At 33.1% G+C, this 26545-nt stretch overlaps 1 protein-coding gene and 1 long non-coding RNA gene across 2 annotated transcripts; one reads left to right on the forward strand and one right to left on the reverse strand.

The window, feature by feature from the left end:
* Positions 1-14770: 14770 nt before the first annotated feature.
* LOC144554713 (leucoanthocyanidin reductase-like) lies at positions 14771-17592 on the forward strand. Its single transcript, XM_078303031.1, has 5 exons — positions 14771-15070; positions 15213-15353; positions 15865-16102; positions 16675-16878; positions 17180-17592. Exons 1-5 carry the CDS (start codon positions 14876-14878, stop codon positions 17389-17391), a joined length of 990 nt encoding a protein of 329 aa, XP_078159157.1. The 5' UTR covers positions 14771-14875; the 3' UTR covers positions 17392-17592.
* Positions 17593-23246: 5654 nt separating this feature from the next.
* LOC144554698 (uncharacterized) lies at positions 23247-24938 on the reverse strand. The gene is made up of 3 exons (XR_013511710.1): positions 24597-24938; positions 23614-24046; positions 23247-23508 (listed from the first exon to the last, which is right to left on the reverse strand). It is a non-coding gene; the product is annotated as an uncharacterized LOC144554698 (long non-coding RNA).
* Positions 24939-26545: the final 1607 nt, after the last annotated feature.

A 26545-nucleotide genomic window follows, 5' to 3' on the forward strand; every position in this document is an offset into this window, starting at 1 on the left:
TTTCAGCATGTCAGATACGCTGAAATAATAGCCTGATCAAACTCAGAAGCAACTTAAAACGTTGTAACGTTTTACAAATGTCAGAACTCCTGAAGTACAGTTGTATCAAATTCAAAATTAAATTACAAATGTTGTAACGTTTGTCAATCGTTACAACGATTTGATTAAATCAGCGTTGTAACGTTTGACAAAAGTTATAACGTTTTAATTAAATCTGAGCTTCAGAAATTCCTATTTTTGATCATGGTTTTACAGTGCAAAACGTTACATAAATGTTATACAATCGTTGTAACGTTTGACTGAGCTTTCAGAAAATTGAAACCCTAAATCGCATTTTGAACTAAAACGTTATAACGTTTTATAAAACGTTGGTAACGTTTTAGGTCAAACAGCTCATTTTTGAGCTGCCTCTATAAATAGGGCTTGGGGCTTTCTTCCCAAAACATCTTAGCTGATCCTAAACTTCTAAAAATGATTTTCTGAGAACTTAACTTACTCCATTGTTGTGAGAGCTTAAAACTTCAAAATCTCTCAAACAACCTCAAACTCACTTCACTAATCTTGAGTTAGATTAGGTTAGAGTGGTCTTTAGAGTGTTTCTCTAGATTAGGTTAGAGTGATCTCTAATTGGCCGGTTGACTTCCCGCTTGGATTGTAAGGGCTTAACGGTTCACAAGTTGTAATCCTTTTGTATTGGGTAATAGAAAGGCACACCTATAAGAGGTTGCAAAGCCTCGGAGAGGTAGGCCTTTGTTTTGCCGAACTCTGTTAACATTCCGCATGTCAAATTTCTCTAAACTCTTCTATTTTACTTTCAATTGGATTTATTTTCAGTTTTTTAGCAAATTTAGAGGTGCACTTAGTATAACAATCTAATTTCCACTTTCAAAAATATTGTATTTCAGGATTGAAAAATAGGACGAAGATTGATGAAGGATTTTTTGAAAATTGACACTATTTTTGAACTAAAATAATTATCTTTCTGCTCATTAATATTTATCTTTGGCATAGAAGACTTGGACATCCCTCCGACAAGATTTTAACTTGCATTTTAGAATGTAAAAATTTTAATTGTACTAAATGTGAAATTTGTAAGTTAGCGAAACAAACAATGCTTTTTTTTCCTCATTCTTTTAGTAAAAGTGAAGTCATGTTTGATTTGATCCACTACGATATATGGGTGTCACGACCCCGCCGCCGGGTCGGAGATTGCGACAAGAGAGGCACTTTGCATTCATCCATTATCCTGTTAACCTACGTCGCAACAAAGATAACAAACAAAAAATACCAAGTCAGCTACAAGGCTTAGTAACCAGTTATTTAACGATATGCTTCTCTATAACTGGCTTAATTGAACAACCATTCAAACAGACTAGATTAATCAACACCAATTCAAATCAAATTATGGATACATATTTAACCGGCAATAGCACCTGGGTCTAGGTTATCAATAAAACAAGTCACACAATATCCATATCATTTCCTTTCACACAATCATATCATTTCTCAAATTCTCATAACAAACGATCATATCATTTGACAAATCAAATTCAAACCACAGACCTGCTATCCCGTTAAATATGCATCATAATCTAAAATCCAATTCAAAATTAAATTCAACCAAACAAAATGAAAACACATATTATAGAGAAGTCTGGTTACCTAATGGCGAATAATCCAGACATTCAAATCGAACTGCAACGATTGTTCAAAATCAATGCGACGTAGCCGGAATTCCAATCGGACAAGACTCAATATCATATCTATTTTTTTTCTCTCTTTTTCTCATGTCTCTAATTTTTACTTTGTCATCCTAATCCGATAGAAATAAAATTGACCCTTGAAATGTCTTTCAAACGGTGGTAAAAAATATATGGCAACACAAGGTTAGGCCGCGTGGCCTTAGTGATAATTAAAAGGAGTTTTAGGAATGTTGAATGGAATTTAGGCAAGAGAGCCACGTGGCTTAGAATGCCACACCTTTTTTTTTCCTTCAAAGTTTATTACACATTTTATAAATAAATCCTTAAATTTGTATAATTATAAATAAGTACAAAATAAGTTCATAAGAATTTGTAAAATTTACAGAATGCTACAAATTCTCTTCCTTCAAAAGAATTTTGTCCTCAAAATTCAAACGGATAATATTCGTATCGAAAGGGACATATTAAATTATGATCAACAAAAATTTATTTATGATATACATATCAATCGGTGGAGGTTATCAACTTGAATCAAAATAATTTGCATAATTCTAATAAAATTAATGTCACTTAAATTTACTACTTTATATAAAATCATATGAGTTTAATGAACCAAATAAAACTTTAAGAATAATATTTTTCAGAGCCAAATTATAATTCTGAACTAGCATAATAGTTTAAAATTTATTATAATTAATCAAGATAGTTATCAAACTGATTCAAAATGGATTCGAACTGAAATAGAATAATGATAACAAATGAATTAAGGACCCAAATACAGTCCGAGGAACGAATGCTCTGATTCCAAAATTGTCACAACCCCGCCGCCGGGCCAAGAGTCGCGACAAGAGAGGCACCCTCGCATCCATCCATCGTCCTGCCAACCTACTTCGCAATAAAAAGAAACAGACAGAAACAATACAAAGTCAGCTACAAAGCTCAGCAACAGGTTATTTAATGACGCGCTTCTCTATAACTGGCTTAATTAAACAACCATTCAAACAGATTGGATTAATCCAGACAAATTCACATCAAATTATGAATACATATTTAACCAACGATAACACCTAGGTCTAGGTTATCAATAAAACAAGTCACACAATATATATCCTTATCATTTCATTTAACACAATCATATCATTTCACAATTTCTCAGAACACACGATCAAATCATTTCACAAATCAAATTCGAATCACAGACCTGCTATCCCGTTAAATATGCATCATAATCCAATACTCAATTCAACCAAACAAAACGAAAACACAGATTATAGAGAAGTCCGATTACTTAATAACGATGAATCCAAAAATTCAAATTGAATTGCAACAATTGTTTAGAATCAACGTGACATACGTAGTCGGAATTCGAATCGTACATGATATCAAATATCACAATATTTATCAAAACATAACTTATCATTTTCTCAAATTGTCTCTCCTATTTTTTTTCCATCTTAGTTTGACCAAAAAGTAAAAATGATCCTATATATATCAAGAGATTTTCACGGTGGTAAAAAAAAGATTAGAGGTGGTTTTCATGCAACAAGCCGCGTGGCAAGAGAAGTGTCACATTAGCTTCATTATTTTTTTCAAAAAGATAAGAATGAATGTTTCACAATAAATATTTATAGAGAAAAGGTTATTGTCCACTGGCTTTTGTCCACCATTTGTTCACTGGGTTATCTATTCTCAGTTCAACTGTCTTCAACTTCCGCTACCGACTTTCTAGCTGTCATATTCTCGTATTTAAACATGCCTCCGCTACCGACTTTTCTTTTTTTTGAATTTATTTTCCAAATTTCAGATCTGATCAGATTTAGCTCGCGATTGCCTTCCTCTTTCGTCGCGACGTAAGATTCAGATCGCGATTCGCGATTGCCTTCCTCTTTCGTCGCGACATAAGATTCAGACCGCGATTCGCGATTGCCTTCCTCTTTCTTCTTTCATTCAAACGATTCCTGAGTTCTTTGCGATTGCCTTCCGTTTTAGCGAGAAATATCTTGTTCTGATCAGAGCCTTTGGCTTTACCTTTACCACTGAGAGTGGAGAAAAGTTCATTGGTGAGAAGAGAAATAGGGAGGGATGGATAACGGTGGTGGCAGAAAGGTAGCTGTAGCAGCTGTACAGTTCGCCTGCACCGATTCCCCTTCTGACAACATTGCCACCGCTGAACGGTAACACACCTCATCTTTTCTCTCTCTCCCTAACTATTTTTCTCAGTAGGTGTTGTAACTAATGAAGGCCATAAACCCTTTCTCGGTTCGTCAAAATTCCATTTAATAAAAATATACTGTGAAATCATTGCTTATTGATCATTATCCTGAAAAAAGAAAGAGAGCCGTTATGAGGTGAGCTGGAATTGAAGGTTTGTACTGTATGTGTGCAGGTTAATCAGAGAAGCTCACAAGAAAGGTGCCAATATTATCCTCATTCAGGTGTGTTTTACTTGCCCAAGTTTCTCTCGTTACTATTTATGTAATCCAGTGCATTACTTCTCTCTTTTATTTAATCTTTGTATGCATGTTTCGTCTTATTGATCAATGATGTATGATTGTAATTAGCAATTAGAACGTGCTCTGCTGCAGATGTTGTTTCAAATACTTTTTTTTTTTCCTTTTTTAGGTGATACTCTTATCATTTGAAGTAAAAGTTGATTAAAAGTAAAATGAAGAGCAAATAGGCTACAATATAAGTAATTATGTTATGAGTAGAATTGTTCATGTGACAACTATGTGAAGTAATTTGATATATGAAGTAATTTTACAGGATACGTGAAGTAAATTTACAGGATAGATGAAGTAATTTGATATATGAAGTAATTTTACTGGATATATGAAGTAATTTTGCAGGATACATGCATGAAGTAATTTGATATATCAAGTAATTTTACTAGATATATAAGTAATTTTACAATATACAGGAAGTAATTTGATATATGAAGTAATTTTACTGGATATATGAAATAATTTTACAGGATATATGAAGTAATTTTACTTTCCTGGATACATCATTGATTTTGATTTGAATGTTTTTTATCGTTTGTTTTGTAGTTGGTTGAAATGGTTCTGAGTGTCATGCAATTTGAGACGCCTGTCAATGATAAATGGTTCTTCATTAATCCTTATTTGTATGTAAATATTTTTTTTTTGCTTTTTTATTTTATTATCTCTTTATTAATTTAATCTTTTTATTTTTGCTGTTGAAATACTTGAGTACTCTTTAATGCGTTTTATTTTGTATGATACAGGTTTGTATGCATGATTACACTCCATATGCTTTTCAATTAGGTAAATAACTTGTAAGATTATTTTGTAATTCTTATTTGTTATAAATCGAATTTGTTTCATTGTTTATTTTATTATTATGCAGGATGACATCTCAAAAGAACGTGTTGTTCTTATGATGAGGCTTCTTATTCATCCGAACAATGAACACATGAGGTTTTTAATGTAAAAGTTATTTGTCCATAGTTTTTTTGTTGCTATTATGCTATTCTGAATGTTGCGGTGAATTTTTTTATCTTGTGTTGAACAGATGTTGTTTGTGGTGAACAGATGTTGTTTTGTGGTAAACAGATTTTGTGTGTAATGATGGATGTATGTATAGATTTAGCAATTGTATAGTATACATGGTATTATTTTATGGTTTATATTTTGTAATTTTACAGTATATATGATTGTTTGCAGGTTGTAGTTTAAACTGAAATGTAGCATTTTTTATATTTTATCTTACAGTATATATGGTAATATTTTATGGTTTAGTTTTAAAAATTTTACAATATACAAGATTCAATTGAAAATTTACAGTATTATGTGAAAATTTTACAATATAGACGATTCAATTGAAAATTTACAGTATTATTTGAAAATTTTACAGTATACAAGATTCAATTGAAAATTCTACTGTATACAAGATTTAATTTTACAGTATACAAGATTCAATTTTACAGTATACAAGATTCAACCCAGTGCGGACACTAATAACTCTAGCTGCCAATAATCGCTAATAACTAACTCTAACTGCCAATAACTTCCTATAACTGCAATTTCCGAAAGTACAGTTTGAAAGTACATTTATTTTGTCATGTTGTGCAAGTTGCAATCTTTTTTTAACTATCATGGGACCACTTCAAATAGTTGCTGGATGTTTTGTGATTAACTGATATATTTTATGTGATATATTGTATAATTATACAACATGTAGAAGTAATTTTACAGTATTCGCGCAAGTCAAAGCTGTGGACAAATGGTGGACAAAAGGCTGTGGACAATTAGACGCTTCCATAACCCGCCCTAATTTAATCTTATAATGGATTTAAATATTTTGTTATTTTTATTGATGATTATTCAAGAATCACATTGCTATATTTACTTAAATCTAAATATTAAGTTTTTAGTAACTTAAAAAAATCTTTTGTTTTATAGAAAATAAATTAATTAATGTCAAACTAAAAATATTTAGATCGAATAATGGGAGAAAATTTGTAAACAAAATTTTCTTCACTTTTTTTTACAGAAAAATGAATTATACATAAAAAAGTTTGTGTAAGTAGTCTCAAACAAAGTGAAGTACCGGAAAGAAAAAATAATAAATATTTTATTGAAAATTACAAGAACATTATTATTTCAAAATAATGTTTTTAAAATATATTAGTCGGATGTGCCATATTTTTTGTCACACATTTAATTAATATACCTAGTCTCTCAACCCCATTTTGATTCGCTCTACGAAACGCTACATAGTATAGACATTTCTACTTGGTGCCTCTCAAGTCTCAACTTCATTTGATTCGTTCTACGAATGTTACAGACAGTCTTCTAAACTTCATATATGAACATGAACCAGTGCTCATTAATACTATTTCGAGTGCGTATCCTCTTAGATATCTCAATTTTAGCGGGACCAACGTGTCCGGTGCCTATTCGGAGGTAGCGCAGGGCCCCTAATATTTGTGCTTTGAGGTCATGCATAACGTATTTGAACGGTTGTGATTTTCCCAAAAAACACGCAAAAGTTGAGATATCTCAGAGGATGCGAATTCTACTATTTCTCGGTCCCCTGTTGCCTTTGACAGATTTTTTTCCTCTACCAATTTAGTGAAGGCTATTTTTAAGTTAGTTTCCTTATTGGGTCCTGCCAAAATAATGGGTCCCTTAATAAATTACAAGCCCACAAGATGGGCATGTTTTTTGTTGTAAAATGGACCATGTAAGGTCCTTACTGGGCCATTACTGGGCCTATTAAAAGAACTTATTCGTGAGGAATTCAACCTTTCAGACACGCTACTACTTTTCTTAAGCAAATTGCGGAGTCTTGAAAATTGAAATAGAACTTTTTTGAGGCGTGGTAAGTTTTTTTTTTTTTTTTTATTTAGTAAGAACGGGAGTCATGCTCCTATTTTATTAACTGTAATTGATTACAAAGTTTAACTAGGGTTTTGAGATGTAACTCTAGGGTGGATTTACAAAGTGAAGTATCGAACTTAAAATAGAAAAAAAACAATTCAAAATAAAACAAAGAAAATAACGAGAACCAAAAAACCAAAATAAGATCAAAACTAGTTATCTTCTCTTTGTGTCATTCGTCTTCCGCTTGTTGAAATAATGAAATCCACAGTATAATGACCATCTCCTCTAGTACATCAACTGTGTTATGGCATTCTTTGAAGTTTGAGCGTCCACAGTTCTTCTATTCCTTTCACTCGATGTTACTAATATAGACATTTAATCGAAACATCCCTATCTAAACAATTTGTTATTATTGACTGGGGTGCAGCCCATGAGAAAGTCACTGATATCAGTAGCGGAGCCAGCTCTTTGCAGGGGTGGGCAGTTACTTACCCCTAGAAATTGAATTTTTTTGGACCGGATATAGTATTTTCAGCCTTTGCCTACCTCTAAATTATTTGTTGCCTCCCTCTGGCCTCTGCAGCCCACAACCCTTGGCGTGGCCCAATTAATTCCTACCTTTAATTTAGGAATAGAATAATTGCAATCAGCCAATCAAGTGCAAGAAGCCCAATTAATTCCTTGGCGTGGCCCGTTCAAAGAAAGAAGCAGAGCTGCAGAGGTGAGATTCCCTATCAATAGAAAGAAGCAGAGGCGCGGCCTGTTCAACCCTTCGCTGATTCAAAAGAAAGAAGCAGGACTGCAGCGGCGATTCAAAGCAAAGGGTTTACGGAGGCTATTCAAAGCGAAGCACGGAGGCGATTCAGAGCGAAGCATTCAACCCTGCTTGCTGATTCACGGAGGCAGACCCTGCTCTAGCGACAGATTGACAGTTTGAAACCTAACTCTATTTAATTTCTGTTTATAAATTGATAAAATCAGTTGCGACTAGTGAGTTGGATAAAATTGAGTACAAATATGTTTTCATTCTACTCAAATTGGATAAAATTGAGTAGAAATTTATGTTTATACCCAAATTTTTGTTTCATGCTACTCAAATTGCATAATTTATACCCTGAATTTCTGTTTATACCCACTTTATGTTGATTTTGTAAAATTGAGCTGAACCCTAAATTTTTGTTTATAACCTAAATTTCTGTCTATTAGAGTATCAAAGATGGACAAGTACTATAAGAGGACATCTAAATCTCCAATTAGCTCAATTTTATCCCTCTGATTTCAATCAGTGGGAGCTCACTATCTTAGAAAATCAATTGGTGAATTACCACATGGATTTGCAAAGTGATAGTGATTTTTTGGAGGTAAAGAGCTTAGTTGAACTTTCTCAAAAGATGGTGGAAAAGAATAAACACACTGCTTATCCCTTGGTTTACAAATTAGTGAAATTAGCTTTAATATTGCCGGTGGCTACCGCAAGTGTTGAGAGGGTATTTTCGGCAATGAATGTGGTGAAAAGTCGCTTAAGGAATACAATGGGAGATCAATGGATGAATGATTGTTTGATTATTTATATTGAAAATGATGTGTTTGCCCATGTGGATAATGAGAAAATTATGCAAAGATTTCAGAAGATGAAGAATCGTAGAGGATTGCTCGCTTCAATGTCATTGGCTTGAAAATTTCGTACTTATTGTTGGATTGTTAAAGTTATTAAATCAATAGATGAATTCTTGAATTGTTGAATTTTTTGGAAATTTTCATATTTCTTGGTGAATTGTTGGACTTATCAGATCATTGTATAAATCGTTGAATTTGTTGAAAATTTTGTATCTATTGTTGGATTATTCTGCCCACCCCTGGCTCAAATCCTGGCTACGCCACTGACTGATATAGACATTTAACAGGGGAAAGCTTTTGAGCGTCCACAGTTCTTTTATTCCTTTGACACGATGTTACTGATATAGACATTTAATGGAAACATCCCTATCTAACCAATTTGTTATTATTGAGTGCCATGGAAGAAAATGTTATCCTTTCACTTGATGGTACGTACCAACTAATTTTTTTGTATAATTCAATTTTTTTTTATTTCCACTCAAAAATCATCTATGAGAAAGCAGTTAACAAAATAAGGACATTTCGTTTTGGAAATTCAAAATTTCCAATCTAGTCCAAGTAGTAAACGAATCAGTTAATTTCCCAGACATATTTACCACACCTGATGAAGCAATGGTTTGTTAAATTTGAATAATACAATTTAATAATTCATAGTGGAATCTACTTAATAAAAGGCTGAAAAATATAGAATATGACTTCGCAATCATTACAAGAAATATTGCACTTACTAAATGCGATTTTTTCACAAATTAGTTCTTCTTATTTCACTAAGAATATAATATATTCAATTGATGAGAAATGAATGTACTAACCTAGGACATAGAAGCTACATGAAATTAGGATAAAAGGTTAGAGTAAAATAAAGCTGACTATATAACCGATTTGCTTCATTAGTGCGCACAAGATCGACCATCCTGATACTAATTGTCAGTAAATGAGATATATATTATAGAGGCTGGCTAAGATCAAAGTGGTAATTCCTGAGCTTTGGTGCTACCAATTCGTTTTTCAATTTTTGAAGTTCAAAACGTCGATCCGAACCGTTCAAGTTGTTCTCTATATTAAATTGTGCTTGTAGACCAAATTTTATATTTTTCTGAATTTTTTTACTATTTATTAAGCCATTTTGAAAATCGCTGATCCAACGGTGGCTTCTGATTTTACTGTATTGTTAAGCCACTGTTGGATTAGCGATTTTCAAAGTGGCTTAATAAATAGTAAAAAAATTCAGAAAAATGTAAAATTTGGTCTCCAGGCACAATTTAATATGGAGAACAACTTGAACGGTTCGGATCGACGTTTTGAACTTCAAAAATTAAAAAACAAATTGGTAGCACCAAAGCTCAGGAACTACCACTTTGATCTTAGCCAACCTCATATATTATGCAAATTAGAAAATTTGAAGGAGATTTGCGTAAATCGGGGCAAATGAAGAAAGTGTGCATGGTACTTTTTAATATTTTGGTTTGTAAAGTTCATAAGAAAAAGATAAAAAAGTTAGAATTCAATTCATTTCATCATACAAAATACCTCTATTAGAAGTCTTACAGTCATCTTCTGCAACATTTCTATACATATTCAACTAGTACATTTTAGCAATTTTCCACCTACGTACCTCATTAATTATTCTAGCTATTATCTTTTATTATTGTATCTCTAATATATTATTCTAAATTCTATATATTTAGGTCATTGATTGTGATGTTGGATCCAATTTCTATATATATGTTTAGGTCATTGATTTGAGTGGTAGGTAGAAGGGAGTCCTAACCTAATCTCTTCATTGTGTTTTTCTACATATCTTTTTCTACTAGTTTCTGTCTCGAAGAATAATCAAAGGATAAGTTATGATAGATATTTCTACATAATTTCTTTCTCGAAAAATAGTGAAAGCAAAAGTTATGGTAGATATTTCTACATAATTTTTTGTCTCGAACAGTAGTCAAAGAATAAGTTATGATAGATATCTGTACGTAATTTCCTTCTATCGAAGAATAGTCAAAGCAGGAAAGATAAGTTATGATAGATATTTCGCTAACGCCCTGCACTCATCTCTTTTTGATTCAACCACGTATTACCATTAAGCAGCCAAAGTAGGACACCAAAAGAGAGCACCATGCCTTCTAAAAAAACAAGGGGGCTGTTTTCCAACTATTTGCATAAGGGGACAATAGGCATAAGTTACAAATGAATAAACTGTGGTATTTTTTTTATATTTTGGTGTGGAAATTTGATAAAGAAAAAGAAAAAATATCATGTTAAATTCATTTAATTTATACAAAATATCTCGATTAAAATTCCTAGATAAGCTAAGAAAAATATGATATATAAAAATAATAGTAATTATATTAAGATAAAGAAAAATAGTAATATATTAAGATAAAACAAAATAGATTTAGGGATTTCTTTATTAGAAGGGGGACTTTCATGTATCCCCTTCAAAAACTTCAATATTGCGTATTTCCCCCTCAAAAATTTAAAATATCATATTTACCCTTCAAAATCATAGAAACTCACATATTTACCGAAAAATAATAAAATAATAAAACTTAATACTTAAATTTACCAAACAATATTAATTAATTAAAAAAGACCATTATACCCCTCTTCGTTCTATCTCTCTCTCTCTGGAATTCAGATCCTCCCCTCTGTACCTTTCCAATTCCTAGCGCCAAACAAAAATTGCTCCAAAAGAAAACCTGGCGCCTGCTCGTGTTGCATATGGCATCCTCCCCCCCTATCTTGAACTTACATTCTTTTTTTTCTTTTCTTTTTTGAAAAGATTGACAATGGTTGTTAATTTGTACTACCTCAAGGCAATTTTACAACTCTTTATGAGGGCATCCCCTTCAATAAATAAAACAAACCAAAACCGGATGGTAATTCTACACTTTCGATAAAAAAAAGTAGTTTTTGGATGGGAGAAGGTAAGAAGGAGAGAGAAGAGAGAAAAAGAAGTGGGTGGGTGGGATTTGATGTGGCCTTAGTTTGTATTCGGATCACTAATTCGGCTCCAATGTTTGGAAACACATAGTAACAAGGTAGGCGAATTATTTGCGAATAATTCACCAATAATTTGGATTTGAGGACTCTGCGAATCAATCTGCGATTAAAACGTTAATTCGCGAATTAAACGAATTATTCATGAATTATTCGCGAATTTAACAAATTTTACGTTTTATTCGCATTAAATTTGCAAAGAAACGTCCGTGCCTTTAGCTTCAAATCTGGATAAATTTTGAATTCACGTTTTTCTAGGAATCTAGGCCTAGGCCCTAGGCTGCTGCACCGCGTGAACCCAAATTTTTGTATTCTGTTGGGATCATCTCCAATTTGAAAAGAGCTCATTGCATGTTTAGTGAAGATTTCAATGGTTGGATCTGAAATTAATGGTGTAGATCTTATTAAAACCATTCAATCAAATCTGAAAAATAGAAGGGTAACTTTTAGTGTTAAATATTTCTTACGGTAATGGGTTTTAAAGTGTAGATTTGATTTTCTGTGTTCGTTTTTGTATATAAAAGTTTGTATTAAAGTTGTTATTTAATGTTAAAATTAAAAAAATCTCAGATTTAGAACTTATTATTTCCAAATTATACCCGAATTATACCTGAATCACGAATTTTTGACCTCGCCAAACCGAAACCGAATAATTCATTTGTTACTATGTGGAAACATACCATTAACTCGGCTATTAAGTTTGCATCCAAACCACTAACTTGGCACCTAGGCCATCGAAAATCCCTCGTACTTAATCTATTTCCCTATATTTGAAAGTCCCTATTTTATATATATATACACACACACAAATTCATGTCATGAATGCAATTGAACTAGTTCAGTTGATCAGGGCACAAATGAATCTTTCATGGTTATTTAGAGAAATCTGTGTTCGAATATTTGTACAAAATATACACGTTTTCTAAACTATTAATCTTGTATAGAGCCCTCAAGTTGTACATGGTTCAATACTAACAAACCGCCTACAAATATTGGTTTTAGTGCACGGTTGGATTTTAAATGATTATGTAGATATGTGTGAGCTTTATTTTTGCTCAAACGCCTGCTATTAACAAATTGTATATATTACTAAGTTACTACAAATGTGTATTACAATATTACTAAGTTACTACAAATGTGTATTACAATATTACTAAGTTACTACAAATGTGTATTACAAATGTGTATTGCAATATGCACTCAACAGTGCTTAGATATATTGTGTTCAAATAATCGAGTAGAACTAGGGTAATTTTAAGTCCAACTTGCAACATCTGATTGAACAATAAGTCCAACTTGCGCGCAAGATCCATATTGGCGACTTCAAATTGGGACAATTACTTATCTTGGAGACAACTAATTATAGTCCATATTTGAGATTGCAAATTTGGAAATTATAGTCCAACTTGATCATGATCTGATTAAACAATGTATGGTTAGCTGTGCACTTCAATGTTTGATTTAGACCGGAACCTACTACATTACACGTTAACATAGAAATGCATTGATTGTTGCTGTCATATAAGGGACATTTTTCCTCTATAGATGGTGGCCTTCCTATTGTAACTGTTGATTGTGCTGTGTGAATTCAAAATATAATGTATGGAGATTTTAGATTTCAACAGATGGAGAAGTTTTTGTCTTGTATCTACATTATATTATTCTAATTCCTTCTTTCTAAATTCTATATGTTTAGGTCATCGATTGTGATGTTGGATCTAAATTCTATATGTTTCTGTCATTTTTTGTGTCGTAGGAAGATGGGAGTCCTATCCTAATTTTTTCCTTGTGTTTTTCTACATATTTTTTCTATAAATTTTTGTCTCGAAGAATAGTCAAAGCATAAGTTATGATAGATATTTCTACATAATTTGTCTCGAAGAATAGTCAAAAGCAGTAAAGATAAGTTATATATGATAGATATTTTGCTAACGCTCTACGTTCATCTCTTTTTAATTCACGGTTCATTTAACCACAGTATTAATTACCATCAAGCATCCAATTAAAGTCGGACCCCCAAAAGAGAGCAGCTTGCCTTACGACAAAAAAAGAAAAAAAAAAACCAATATTTTGTGGTCCTCTAAAAAAAGAAGGGTGCTGTTTTCCTATTATTTGTATAAGGGGACAACGTCATGAGCTACAAATGAATAAATTGTGGTATTTTTTAAAATTTTGGTGTGCAAATTTGATAGAGAAAAAGATAAACATTTATAAAATATCTCGAATATTATTCCTAGATAAGCTATATGGTCATCTTCTTGAACATTTATAAACACCTCTGATTTTATTCGCCAAAACATTCATACACGGTTGTTTAAATAAAAATTGTGTATAAAAACACCAATCATACATGGTTTCAATTAAAAACTATGTATAATTCATATTTTCTGAAGAAAAAAAAGTACCAACGAAACCATGTATCTGAATTCAAATGAAACACTACTTTTAACAAAATACCAAAACACTAAATAAATTTAAACAAAATACATATCAAAAAACACTACATTTACGAATATAAACAACATTTACAATTACATTACACAAATTATTTCATGAACAACAATCTAACTAAAAATAATCAAAATGCAACAAAAAACACTATATCTGAGAAAAAGTATGGTAATGCAGTATGGAAAAGGAAAAACTTAATCGGAAACGTCAATTCAAGTATTGAGACTTTTCCTTTTGTTTAATGGGAAAGAAATATGCTATTGTAGATCTCCTCATAAGCTTTCCTATTGCCTTCTCGGTGAAAATATCATCTTTTTGTTTTATCCCTTGCCTTGGCCTTACCTGTTTAGAATAGATGTCTTGGAAAAATACATGTACGGAGAAGAGATCTTCAAAAATGAAAGGAGAGAGAGAAAGAAGTGGGTCGGTGGGATTTAATGTGGCCTTAGTTTGTATTCGGATCACTAATTTGGCTCCAAAGTTTGGAAACATACCATTAACTCGGCTATTAAGTTTGGATCCAAACCACTAATTCGGCACCTTATAGGGCATTGAAAATCCCTCGTACTTAATCTATTTCCCTATTTAATAAATAACAATTCTAAAAATAAAATTAAGTCTCCCCACTATATATATATATAATATTGTCTCTCTTACATCCTAACATGGTGGAGGCAAGATAAAGGCTCTTTCCTTGGTAATTTGCGAGTCAGTTCCACACACATAAGCAATCCTAAGCCTAAAAACCCAAGTACCATGGCGGTTGCTCAAGAGAGTATTAATGGCCCAGCACTGATAATTGGTGCCACTGGGTACATTGGCCGGTTTGTGGCTGACGCATGTTTAGAAAGTGGCCATACCACCTATGTGCTTGTAACCCCAGGAAGGAAATCCCCAATACGTGCGGCATCTATCAAGGCGCTCCGCGAGAAAGGCGCCATAATTATAGAGGTAATTAATTTCACTCGTACTGAGATCCCACATTTCTCTTGTGCTTTCAATGTGATGTGGAAGAAATATGATATTATTAAGCTTCTTTTTTTTGAGTATTCGTTCTTGACACTTATATATAGAAAAATCATTTGTAAAACAGGGCCGCATTAATGAGAAGGAGTTCATAGAACAGAAGTTGAAAGAATATAGAATAGAGGTGGTGATATCTTCAGTAGGTGGGACCAACATACTTGATCAGTTAACACTAATAGAAGCCATGAAAGCTGTTGGTACAGTCAAGGTATGTATGTATGCATTGATACACGAAACCTTGTGCGCATGTAATTTAACACTCTTATATGAACATCTCTGTTTTATTTTTCCTCTTTTTTTAGTTCTGTTGTATTTGTCCAGTTAAGGGGTAGGGAAATGGGACTATCAGTTACCTCCATATTATCACGTCATTTTCACAATTTTAATTATCTGAAGTCTCTTGCTATAGGATCAGTTTTTCTCTGCTTCCTTTTTTTCTCCTCTTAGGTAATGTGTTGAATATTACCAAAACTGAATATCTGCTATTCAAAGGCATACAGTTACAATGCTATCCTTTTTCAGACCACTAATGTAATAAAAGCAGATAACTTGGATGGAAGATCAATGGTGCCAAACCAATGATATTGATTATAACAGAATAGTGAGAAATCCTTTATTTTTATTGCTCGCAGAACTGGTTTTCTATGTACATGCTTCAGTAACTTTTAAGTGTGAATTGGTACCTTCCTTTCAAAATTTATTTCTATCCCTATTCATAGAGATTTTTGCCATCGGAGTTCGGACATGACATAGACAAAACAAATCCCGTCGAGCCAGGTCTGGCTTTTTACAATGAGAAGAGAAGGGTTCGATGTGCCTTAGAGGCAGCAGCTATCCCGTACACGTATATTTGTTGTAACTCGATCGCAGGTTGGCCATACTTCGACAATATACATCCATCGGAGATGACGCCACCGCTTGACTGTTTCCAGATCTATGGTGATGGCAATGGCAGAGGTACCTTTTTTGTTTTTGCAATTTTGGTTTAGTGTCTTGAAAAGCACCACGGTCAAGATAAATTTTGAAATTACGTATTGCCCCCAATTAAATTTGTATTATCATATTTATCCTTCTAAATTTAAAATCTTACAAATTTACCCATTTTATTATTTTTTTCGATATATATTATTTTTAAAATTGATGAAGTGCCAATTTTTCCCTTTATTAAAAAGTCATTTACCCATTGTGAAGTACCCATTTTGGATTTTTCCTATCTCAATATTATTGCCATGCTGATGTCCAATTCCAAATGTTGTAACCATTTCATTTCTCAAGCTACATCCTTTAAAAGACAACCAAACACATATCACCTATGCACACGCTACTCAACTAATGTTCCTCAATTAAAGATATCCCATTTATCGTTTATAGTTTTAATAAGTAACATCATAATGTATCATAGGTGGGACAAATTTCATCTTTATATTAAGGACAGAATTTCATTATCAATCATAAACGTCTAAGTAAAAAAGGTGCTGAAATTAATTAATAAAAAACAAATAAATTAACTTTTCTTTTCTCATGACTAGCATTTTTTGTGGCGGGTAATGACATTGGAAAGTTGACAATCAAAGCAGCGTATGATCTGCGCACATTGAACAAGACTGTCCATTTCCGTCCCTCATCCAACCTCCTCAGCTTGAATGAGATGGCCTCCCTCTGGGAAAGTAAGATCGGCCGAAAGCTACCACGAACCACCCTCACCGCAGAAGATTTGCTCTCCATTGCTGCAGGTAACTCTCGAAAACACTACAGAACAAAGATGCATATATCAATACAATAACACAAATTATGGGGACATGTATGATTGTGGACATTATTTTCATTTCTCAAAACAAAAAGATTGCTAACGCCCTTCCATCTTTCTCCTGGGTAAGTCAAAACACCAAAAAGGGAAAGAAATTGGATGTCCTAATAGGCAAAACTTTATACTGCTTTACAAAGGGATATACATATTCCATAACACCACAAATTTTGAGTGAGTTTCTGGACAGTTAGTCTCAAAAAAATGTTTCTGGTTGACAAAATTAACAGAGAATATCTTTCCTGGAAGTATCGTGGCTTCGCTAACACACGACGTATTCATAAACGGGTGCCAGACAAACTTCAATATTGATGGCCAAGATGAAATTGAGATCAGCAACCTCTACCCTGACATAACCTTCCACACAATCGACGAATGCTTCGACGACTACATCTCCAATCTCAACCACAAACAAGACCTTGATGAAAACCCCAAAGAATAAGGTGTACATCCCAGCTGCAAATGCCTGAGTGACAATAAACGATACTCTGAGGAAAATAAGTGAATAATATGAGTAATTTGTTATTTGCAAATGGAAAGATCTTATTCAGTGCATCTGATCTAATAATGCAAGTTTGCAGAGTAGTGTAATGTTTAAACTTCATTGGTACTTTCATTTATAAAATAAATTTATTTATTTTCATTTACCATGTATGGTAAAACATCAAGTTGTATTTAATTCCTCAACTAGCCTTGAGCGGATACTTTTTCTTAACTTTGACTCATTTGATTTAACAACTTTGACTCATGAATTAAAACAAATTGTTTCATCTGTCTATGGCAAAACACTACAAAAGACTGACACTTTTCACGAGAGTAAAAAGTGACTTTTCGTGCGGAGTACCGTCATAAACGTTCTTTTTCTATTCGCGACGGTACTTTTCGTAACAGAGTACCGTCATAAATGTATTTTTTCTCTCGCGAAAAGTGCCTAAGTAATTTGTTAATCTGGAGGGGATGAAATTATTACGTTAACCATTGACTTGATGGTACCGCATAGGTATTTCATATAAATTATGTTCTCTACTAAAAATCATCAAAAAGAAAAACAAAGCCTTTATTCAAATAATCTGACAAAGATTTGACAAATTTGGGTGGATATGTGTATCAAAAGATTTCAATGTTAAAAGGGTCACTTAAAAATTAATGGAGTATATTATAGGAAATGAATATGGTGTTACAAATTTGAGTGTTTTGCAAGAAAAAATATGGAGGGAGATAAGTGGGAAAAGGGTACTTAATAAAAGAGAGCCAAATAGTCGTGCAATTGTCTATATCAAAGGTTTGTGTTTGTGTGAAATTGTCTCTATCAAAGGTTCTACTTGGCCAACATAATAGTTGTTTTCTGGATAATTCCCATATTCCAGACCTAATGGATACAACAACACCTAATTAGTACAACAAACTTCTCAAATAAAAACAATTCATAAATATTACGGTATATAAAATCTATTCATACATCAAATTGTGCAAATTTGAGCTCATTGAGGGTTCAAGAAAAAAAAAATGGATTTTACCATCCCAATCCCCAATTACATTGTACGAACTCTAATCCTCCTAAATTATTTCCCAAAGGTAGCAACTAAAACCTTTGGATGTAAATTAAAATTGATAAAATATAATTGGTAAAATGTGATCTTCATAATATTCATGATCTTGATCTTGGTGATATTCATGATTTTCATGATTGAGCATCTGATCTTATCTGGCCATTCCAAATAACTCGCGTGAATCATATATCCGATAATAATATATCAAATCATTCATTGTCGCTCGCGTAGATCATGTATCCGATTATTTTGTACAACTTGTCATGTCAACTTGTCAATTCCATTTGTAAATACTCTCCTTATTATATAGTATTTACTCTATTTATCGAAAGCCAGAAGATCAAGATATAGTCATATTGATCAAACTGTAAACCAAATGTTTTCGTATAAAATTAGTCACAATTTATTTTATGTTGATTGATTGGTGGAAAAAAAAAAAAAACCATTCGGCAATTGATATTGATTGGACTGTACGACTAAAAAAAGCCATTCTGCATTTGATATTGATTAGTCACAAATTATTGGATGCTGCTTTTGGAAATATTTTGCGATTGATGTGTAACTTACTCAACTGGTAAGACAACTTGCCAAGCCAAGCCCTCCCCTCCTGGTGGACTACTGTACGACTAAGAAATTCCCTTTTCTTTTATTTTATTTTATTTCCAACAGCAGTTTTTATTGTGTTGATAGTCCTTAATATGGCAAAAACCAATCTCTACACCGACCTAAAATAAATATATATAGATAAGCTACCTATTAAAGTGGTTTAATATTTAGTCCACCCCTGTGGCTGAACTAATGAAAAAATTGCTAATTTATCTCAAATTACATAATTAAAATAAGGGTTCGTCTGCAGTGCAGCAAAGTTATTTTAGCTACAGTGCAGTACTTGATTTTAATTAAAATCTGACCTTTAATCTCCTTATCTCCATCTTTAAGTTATTTAGGGTAGAATTGTCTTTTTACTCTCTTTTCCCTGACTCCGTTATCCTTTCTCAAGTAAATAAGACACGCTTGCGCTTACATCTCGTTCTCTCATTCCAAAAATTCGCGGCTGATCCTTTTGAACGGAGAAGAGAGTAGAGAAATTGCGGCAGGGCTTGAACGCGCTGCCGCCTCCGCTGCTCGGTGCTCGTGATACTGTTCACATATCTCTTTTCTCTTGGCAAATCGTAAAATTCCATTCCTCATACTCATACCGTTCCACATTATTTTCAATTAACGCAACTCAATTCCGCTTGAATTGAAAAGTCTTTTTTTTTTTCAATTCTCTCTTTCACTTGCCAAGGTCCTTGAGAAATTCTAATACGTTTATTACGATTGCATGATTTAATTGATTAATTTTTCTTTTCTTTCAAGTTTAAGTTCTAGCTTTTTGTTGTTAAGTTTTTTTGGTAGGGGTACCCGTGTCCAGGCAAAAACTCACGAATTGATGAAAAGAAACCATGTCTCAGTCTCTGACAAGTTCCAAACCAAGCAAACTTGATACCAAATACCATGAATGGATGCCCCTGTCCAAAATTGGCAACTAAACCATGTCTTATACTCCTTCACGATGTCAGTGATGAGTATGAACAATAAAAATAGTGGATCAGTGCGGTAAATGTGGCACAATTGGCAGACATGTACTGATCACCGTGCATGTTACGAGTAAGGTAATATACCAGTACCCATTGCGTGCTTTGATCGCATCACTTCATTGATTGAGTCCATGGTATTTATTGTGACTTCATATTGTTATTATTATTATTGGAACATATGTGCAGTTTGTATTTAATAGATTTGTTTGATACTTTAGTCGCTAATTATAATAATCTAATATCTCTTTGTGATTATTTCTTTGTTTCTGTTTTATTAATTGGATTTTTTTTAAATCTCTGTAGGGAAAAGTTTTCTATATATATCTTTGAAAGTTTAGGGGACTGCATCTTCCACTGCTATTGAGGTTTGAATACCCTATGATATTTCATTATTGTTTGTTGCACATATCCTTTAGTTTACACATCTCCCACTGGTGTACTAGTATAATGCTAGCAATACTATTGACCTATTCTCTAAATTTTACTAATTCTGAGGACTATGCTGCATTTTTTGTAAATTTTGCTAATTCTCTAAATTCATGAGTTTGTTAGCAAATTGAGTTCCCATCTGTTTATGTCAATGATGATTAATCTTTAATTCTTCTAAGAAATATAAAAAAAAATGAACAAAATTGATATATTATTTGATTAACTATAATCTTATCCATGTTCAAGTTTTGCATTTAGGAGTGATAATTAGATTGATATCAGTACTTGAGTTGTTAGGCTACAAATATTTATTATTAATTCACATTCATACTAAATAATAGATTTTGGCTTAAGAGTGCACTTTCTTTTTTCTTTTTTTTTTTTACCAGTAAGAATATCTTTTCTTTTCCTGTTATATTTTCAACATTGTAGATTTTTTAATAATGAAAAATTCAAGTATTGTTTGTCACATTCTCCTTGACAAGTTTAGAAGAATCACAATTTATTGCTATTGCTGTTAAGTTTTTGAGATCCTTGGTGATGAACAGTAGATATAATTCATAATTTACTGAGCAAAGAACTGCAATGTATAATATTCCACTTCCCACATCGTATATGTACGGTGAACCAACATTGATTTATGTTGCATGAATTAACATAGGAATTTGTTTGTGACAGTTGATGTGTTGCAACCTTTCAACAACAATAATTCGCAATGCAAAAATTGACATTTTTAAGGGTTCCGTGAGGCTAGCAGTTGACAAGTGGGGCCATGTGGAGGCAGCTGAAGCATCTAATTTTACGGTTAAAGAAGATAACAATTTGTCGCTTGTGGAGTATGAGTTGGTGCATATAGCCGAGTAAATTTTATAACAAAAGTAAATTAGCTGATAATTTTGTTGATCTACATAAGGGTAAAAGTTATGGGTATTGAACTTTTATGATTTATCTTTTGCCCGTGTTCTGGTGGCAGATATCTGAAAACTGTTGGTGGTTTTTGTTAACTAAAGTTATATAGTTGTAAGTTGAATATGTTGTATGTAACTAGACATGAAATCTAACTAAATCAAGTTGATGCCTTAGCTCTGGCATGATGGTTGATCATCAATTTATTGCGTTTAGTAAATGGAAAGTTTAGCATCGTGACATGCTTATGGTATCTGTTAATTATTTCTGGCAGTTTCAGAATTATACAAGAGGTATTGTGCTTGCAACAGAAGCAAATGCAAGAAATGAATTAACAGATAATTAAAATGCAAGCAATTAATGAATAGATAGATAATTAAATATTATTATAAATTTAAATTGCCCTCGTACATGTTATTCTAATACAAAATAACGATGATTTAAGCTACTCCGTACCTGATACAGGTATCATCACATCATCCGAAAAAACAAAGCAGCAGAAAATAGAATTAAATAAAAAAAATCCTAATAAAATAGAAAAGAAATTAAACTAGAAGCAAGAAGGGAGAAATACAAAGTGAGAGATTAAAACAAAGAAATGTTTTTTACTGTCATATGATGATGGTATCTGTTAATTATTTCAAGCCTCTTTACAGCAGATTAAATAGTCTACATAAATTTGCTTGATTTAGCTGATATGAAAAGTATTACAATTTGGTCGTTTCTAATTTGAAAAACTATGCACGCTAATTAATTTCCCCATGAAATGAAGTGTCTACTTATCTGTTCAGTTTGGTGCATGTTCCACTCAAGATAACATTTTCTTCTAACCTCAATTTAAGATTACTCTAGCTTGAGCAAACTGAAAGGCTGGATTAAGCCTCAAATGGTTCCTCAATTAGGCCATGACTTTTCTTTTAGGGAAAATTTCCCATAAATACATCATAATATCTAATAACCCCATATAAATTTAACTTTCTTTCTTCTATCCCCTTTTATTTATTATTTTACAAATTGTATTAACTAATATACCCTTTCATTCTATTCACTTCACCTCTCTCTTTCTTCCTCACTGTTAATTAAGCAATGCCTTTCATTGACTTCAAAGTATACTGCAATAGGTGGAGCTACCCAGTATTGTCTGAAGCAGCTCATTGACTGAAGCAAAGTCAGAGTGTCCTACTATCAATTCGTGACAACGTCAGATTATTATTTTCTCAATAAATTCAATCATATTTCCTAATGGCCAATACCGACATCGGTACCAGTACCGGTTTCCTGCTTTCCATTTCTTTCTTTTATTTGTATCTTTCTCGATTTCAGTTAGAATGACTTAGGGATTATCGGTGTATATCTTTTTTAAGTTAGCTATTTAATTTGGTAGAGTCAGTATGGTGTATTCACCATCACGCAAAGTACTATGTACAAGTTCATAATTTTTGGGATGGGTACTGTTATACGTACCCTTGTTCAAGGCCAATAATTGAGTAGTTTAAGTATTGTCAATCATGCCACTGTTACAGTTCAGTTGAACTGAAACCCATAGTACAGATTCACTTTATCACGTAACCAAACCCTCTAAGATCATCAAATGCAACATCAGCTCTAAGATTCTCAAATAGGTATTTCATCGAACTTGCGTGCATTTCTAAGATCTACACATTTTTCAAGGGCATGATTTCTAAGACTTTACATGATATGATTTCTAAAGGGCATCAACCTGATGTTGTGACCATAGTTAATTGAAGATATAAAAAAAAAAAATTGAAAAGGAAAAGTTAGATAAAACCAGCAGTACAAAACTATACTGGTACAACACTACAAAACCAGCAATTACACAAAATAAAAAGAAAAAAATCTCTGCTCATCTCACTTCAGTCGATATTACAAATAAAAAATTTATAGTACTTTGCTTAACACAAATAAGACAGTTGATATTACAAATAAATCTTTTTTGTATATGCAGGAATTTGCAAACATTATTTTTGCATATCAAAACCCGGTACCAGTATTTTGTAAAAAACTCATCCATAGTTGTAGCATATCATAGTCACATATTATCTCAGCCTCTTCAATTTTGAAATTTCTAAACACCTGGAGCCCAAGGATAAACAATGATTAGTGCTCGTGACTTTTTTTTAAATCTACATCTCATGAACATCATCTATCCAGAAAGGATACTCTGGTGGACAAGTGTACCTTTGGTTGCTAGTGTGATTTAAGAACCACCCCAAGTTTTTGTCTTTTCCTGGTTATAGACTGATATCATACATATCTTCAACATATCTATCTATATTACAAACAAAGCAAAAATCAATTGAAATTAGTTTGTTACCTGAGACAAAATAGGTATGGCTGGCCCAGGTAGCATATCAATTCAGTTTTAATACGAAAGGTTACTCTTCAGGGAAATTCTTATTAGTTGCAAGAAATTACAACCTTTTTCTGCAATGATAATTGAAAATTTAAACAACATTAAGTATTTACCGTCAGCTGACATGCCTGAAGCCACACCAAGGGCTTCTAATACACCAATTACCACAAAATGAACTTTGGGAAGCGACAAGATTTCCTTAGTAACTACCCTGAACAACATCTTAAGAAAAGTACAGAGAAGTATACTGCCACATACCTGTGATGAACAAAGAAAGTGTTAAAGGTTATGCTCTTATCACTGTAAAAAAGTTATCCAAAAGACTAATATAACAGTACCTATGATATATCGAGGTGCATAACCGGGTGCTGATACTGAAATGAGTACTCATATAAGCAAGAATACCTAGGTAAAAGTGTACATCTCTATTCAGGCCCTTCAGGGTAGGACACACTTTACCATTAGAATACCAGACTTAACCGGTGTGATAATCTAAAACTGTAATCTATCTTATCTTATCCAAATGTTTAAGGATAAATATGCTCCATCTTCTGTCAATGATATATGTTCACATAAGCAGAACAAGCAAATATTACGTGTTTCAAATTTGACCTGAAAGATATCAAATATGATACATATTTTGAAAGACATTTTCTCTTTAGCATTTTATCAAACATCTAAACATAGAAAAACACATCCTAAAATCTTAAGGATTAGCCTAATGTCTATTCAACATAAATCCACATACAACATCATATTACACACAAAAAATTTACAAGTGACCTGCATAATTACAATTAAAACATACCCAAAGGTAGTATAGCTTGAGCGAGGAAGAAAGGGTAACCCTTCATGAGGACAAGCGCCAGCTTGTAAAGAATGCGATTCGTTACAGCTAGAAGAACTATCGCGCCGACAGAAGCAGCTATCCCTCTCACCGCCATGGCTCAGCCGATTGTACAAAGAGAGAATTGAAAAGGAAGGCTGAGGGTCTGTGCTAGGGCCGCTGGCGCCGGTCTGAGGCGAGAGATCAAGAGAGAGATGGGTCGGGATGGGGTCTGAGGCGAGAGAGTGAGATGGTGCGTCAGTGAAATAAACAGTTCATAGGCGAGAGAGTGAGAGAGATGAACATTTGATCCGCGCATGGAGGGTTTTGGGGAAACGAGAGAGACGAAGAGAGAATCAGTGAAATAAACGGTTCATTGTAAATTGACAATTTTACCCTTCAGACTAAACATTCCGTTAAATTTAACAGAGAATACTAAATAGATTTGTTTTATCTCAATCGTCGGATTAAATAAATGAAGGGTTACAATTTAGTTTAATTTTGCTGTACTGTAGTCAAAATAATTTTGCTGCACCGTAAACAACCCCTTAAAATAATTTAACACATTCTAGAATTCGCCCAAATTGTTATTCTTTATCTTGATTTGGCTGCTTCAGGGAAAAAAAATGCAAATTTTGTGAAATTGGTATATACGCTAAGTTTCAAACCATCCCAGTCTTGCTGGTTCATTTTGTTTTGTATTGCTGGCATTTACAACTTTAATACAACACTCCAATTAAAAGTGTCTCAAAATTTAAAACCATACCCGTCTTAAATGGATATAGATACATATATTGATATGAAACGAATAATCTCCGAATACGAATTCGAATATAGATATGAAACGAATAATTGTCAGATAAATGACTCATATGAACTTTAAGATACAACTACGATGAAGAAAATTTAAATAAGAAAAATTTTCTATATTAATAAAATTTCTCATATTTAATTTATTCATTATTTACATTTTCTTGGATGTATAGTGTCACACCCCGCGGTCACGGGTCGTAATAGTCCCCCGCCGTAAGCATACAACGCCGTGTATGCTTACAAGGTAATTACCAATTCAAACAAAATAACAAGCAATATAAAACCAGTTTCTAATATATAATCAGAGTACACAGTCTGGTCAGAATATAATACAACAAAAGTATCTCATTCGGATACCAACCACGAGGCCTACCCTAAATCTATATAACAAAACAAATCTAGGGTCATGAAATGGTAAGCTACTAAGGCCTACTACTCGCGTGCCTCTCCAGGATCATTCGCACCAGTACCTGTAAAATAACCCGAAGGGTGGGGGTGAGAATAAATTCTCAGTGCAAAATTTGCCACAGTTTAGATCATTGGACTTGCAATCAGACTCTATATTCAACAATGAAACCCAAACCATAACAATTCAAACAGATATATATTCATAAATAACAGAATGCCAATGCTTGACAACAATTAATCAGATGAATCACAGTTTACGGAATTTCCAAGATGAATTTCAAACACAACACATATTTTGGCTTAACTCGACTCATTAGGGCTTGTAGCAATTACAGATGTTCTTTCGAGCTGGACCCTTTATCAAACCCATATCTGTAGGGTTACTGACACCTACAGATGGCCCACCGAGCTGGACCCTTTATCTGACACCCATCTGCAATTGCTTGGCTTAACAGTTATTAAGGTCTGGTTCAAGTCACATAAAGAAAATCCTCTTTAGAATCGTTTCCAATATTCGTAATATTCAATTGACTTTCCACATGCATTAACACGTAGGAGAATGCCACCGAGCCATAGACGTTACACACTAGTCACCCACGATTCCAATTCACACATCATAACATAATCACCCTCCCTCGTCCCAACTGGTACTGGGAAACATTGAGGGCCGTTCACCTAAGGCTTAACTTCATTGGATCCTGGGAATCAAA

This window comes from Carex rostrata, chromosome 5 (assembly GCF_964058835.1).
Source record: "Carex rostrata chromosome 5, lpCarRost1.2, whole genome shotgun sequence".
Lineage (NCBI taxonomy): Eukaryota > Viridiplantae > Streptophyta > Magnoliopsida > Poales > Cyperaceae > Carex > Carex rostrata.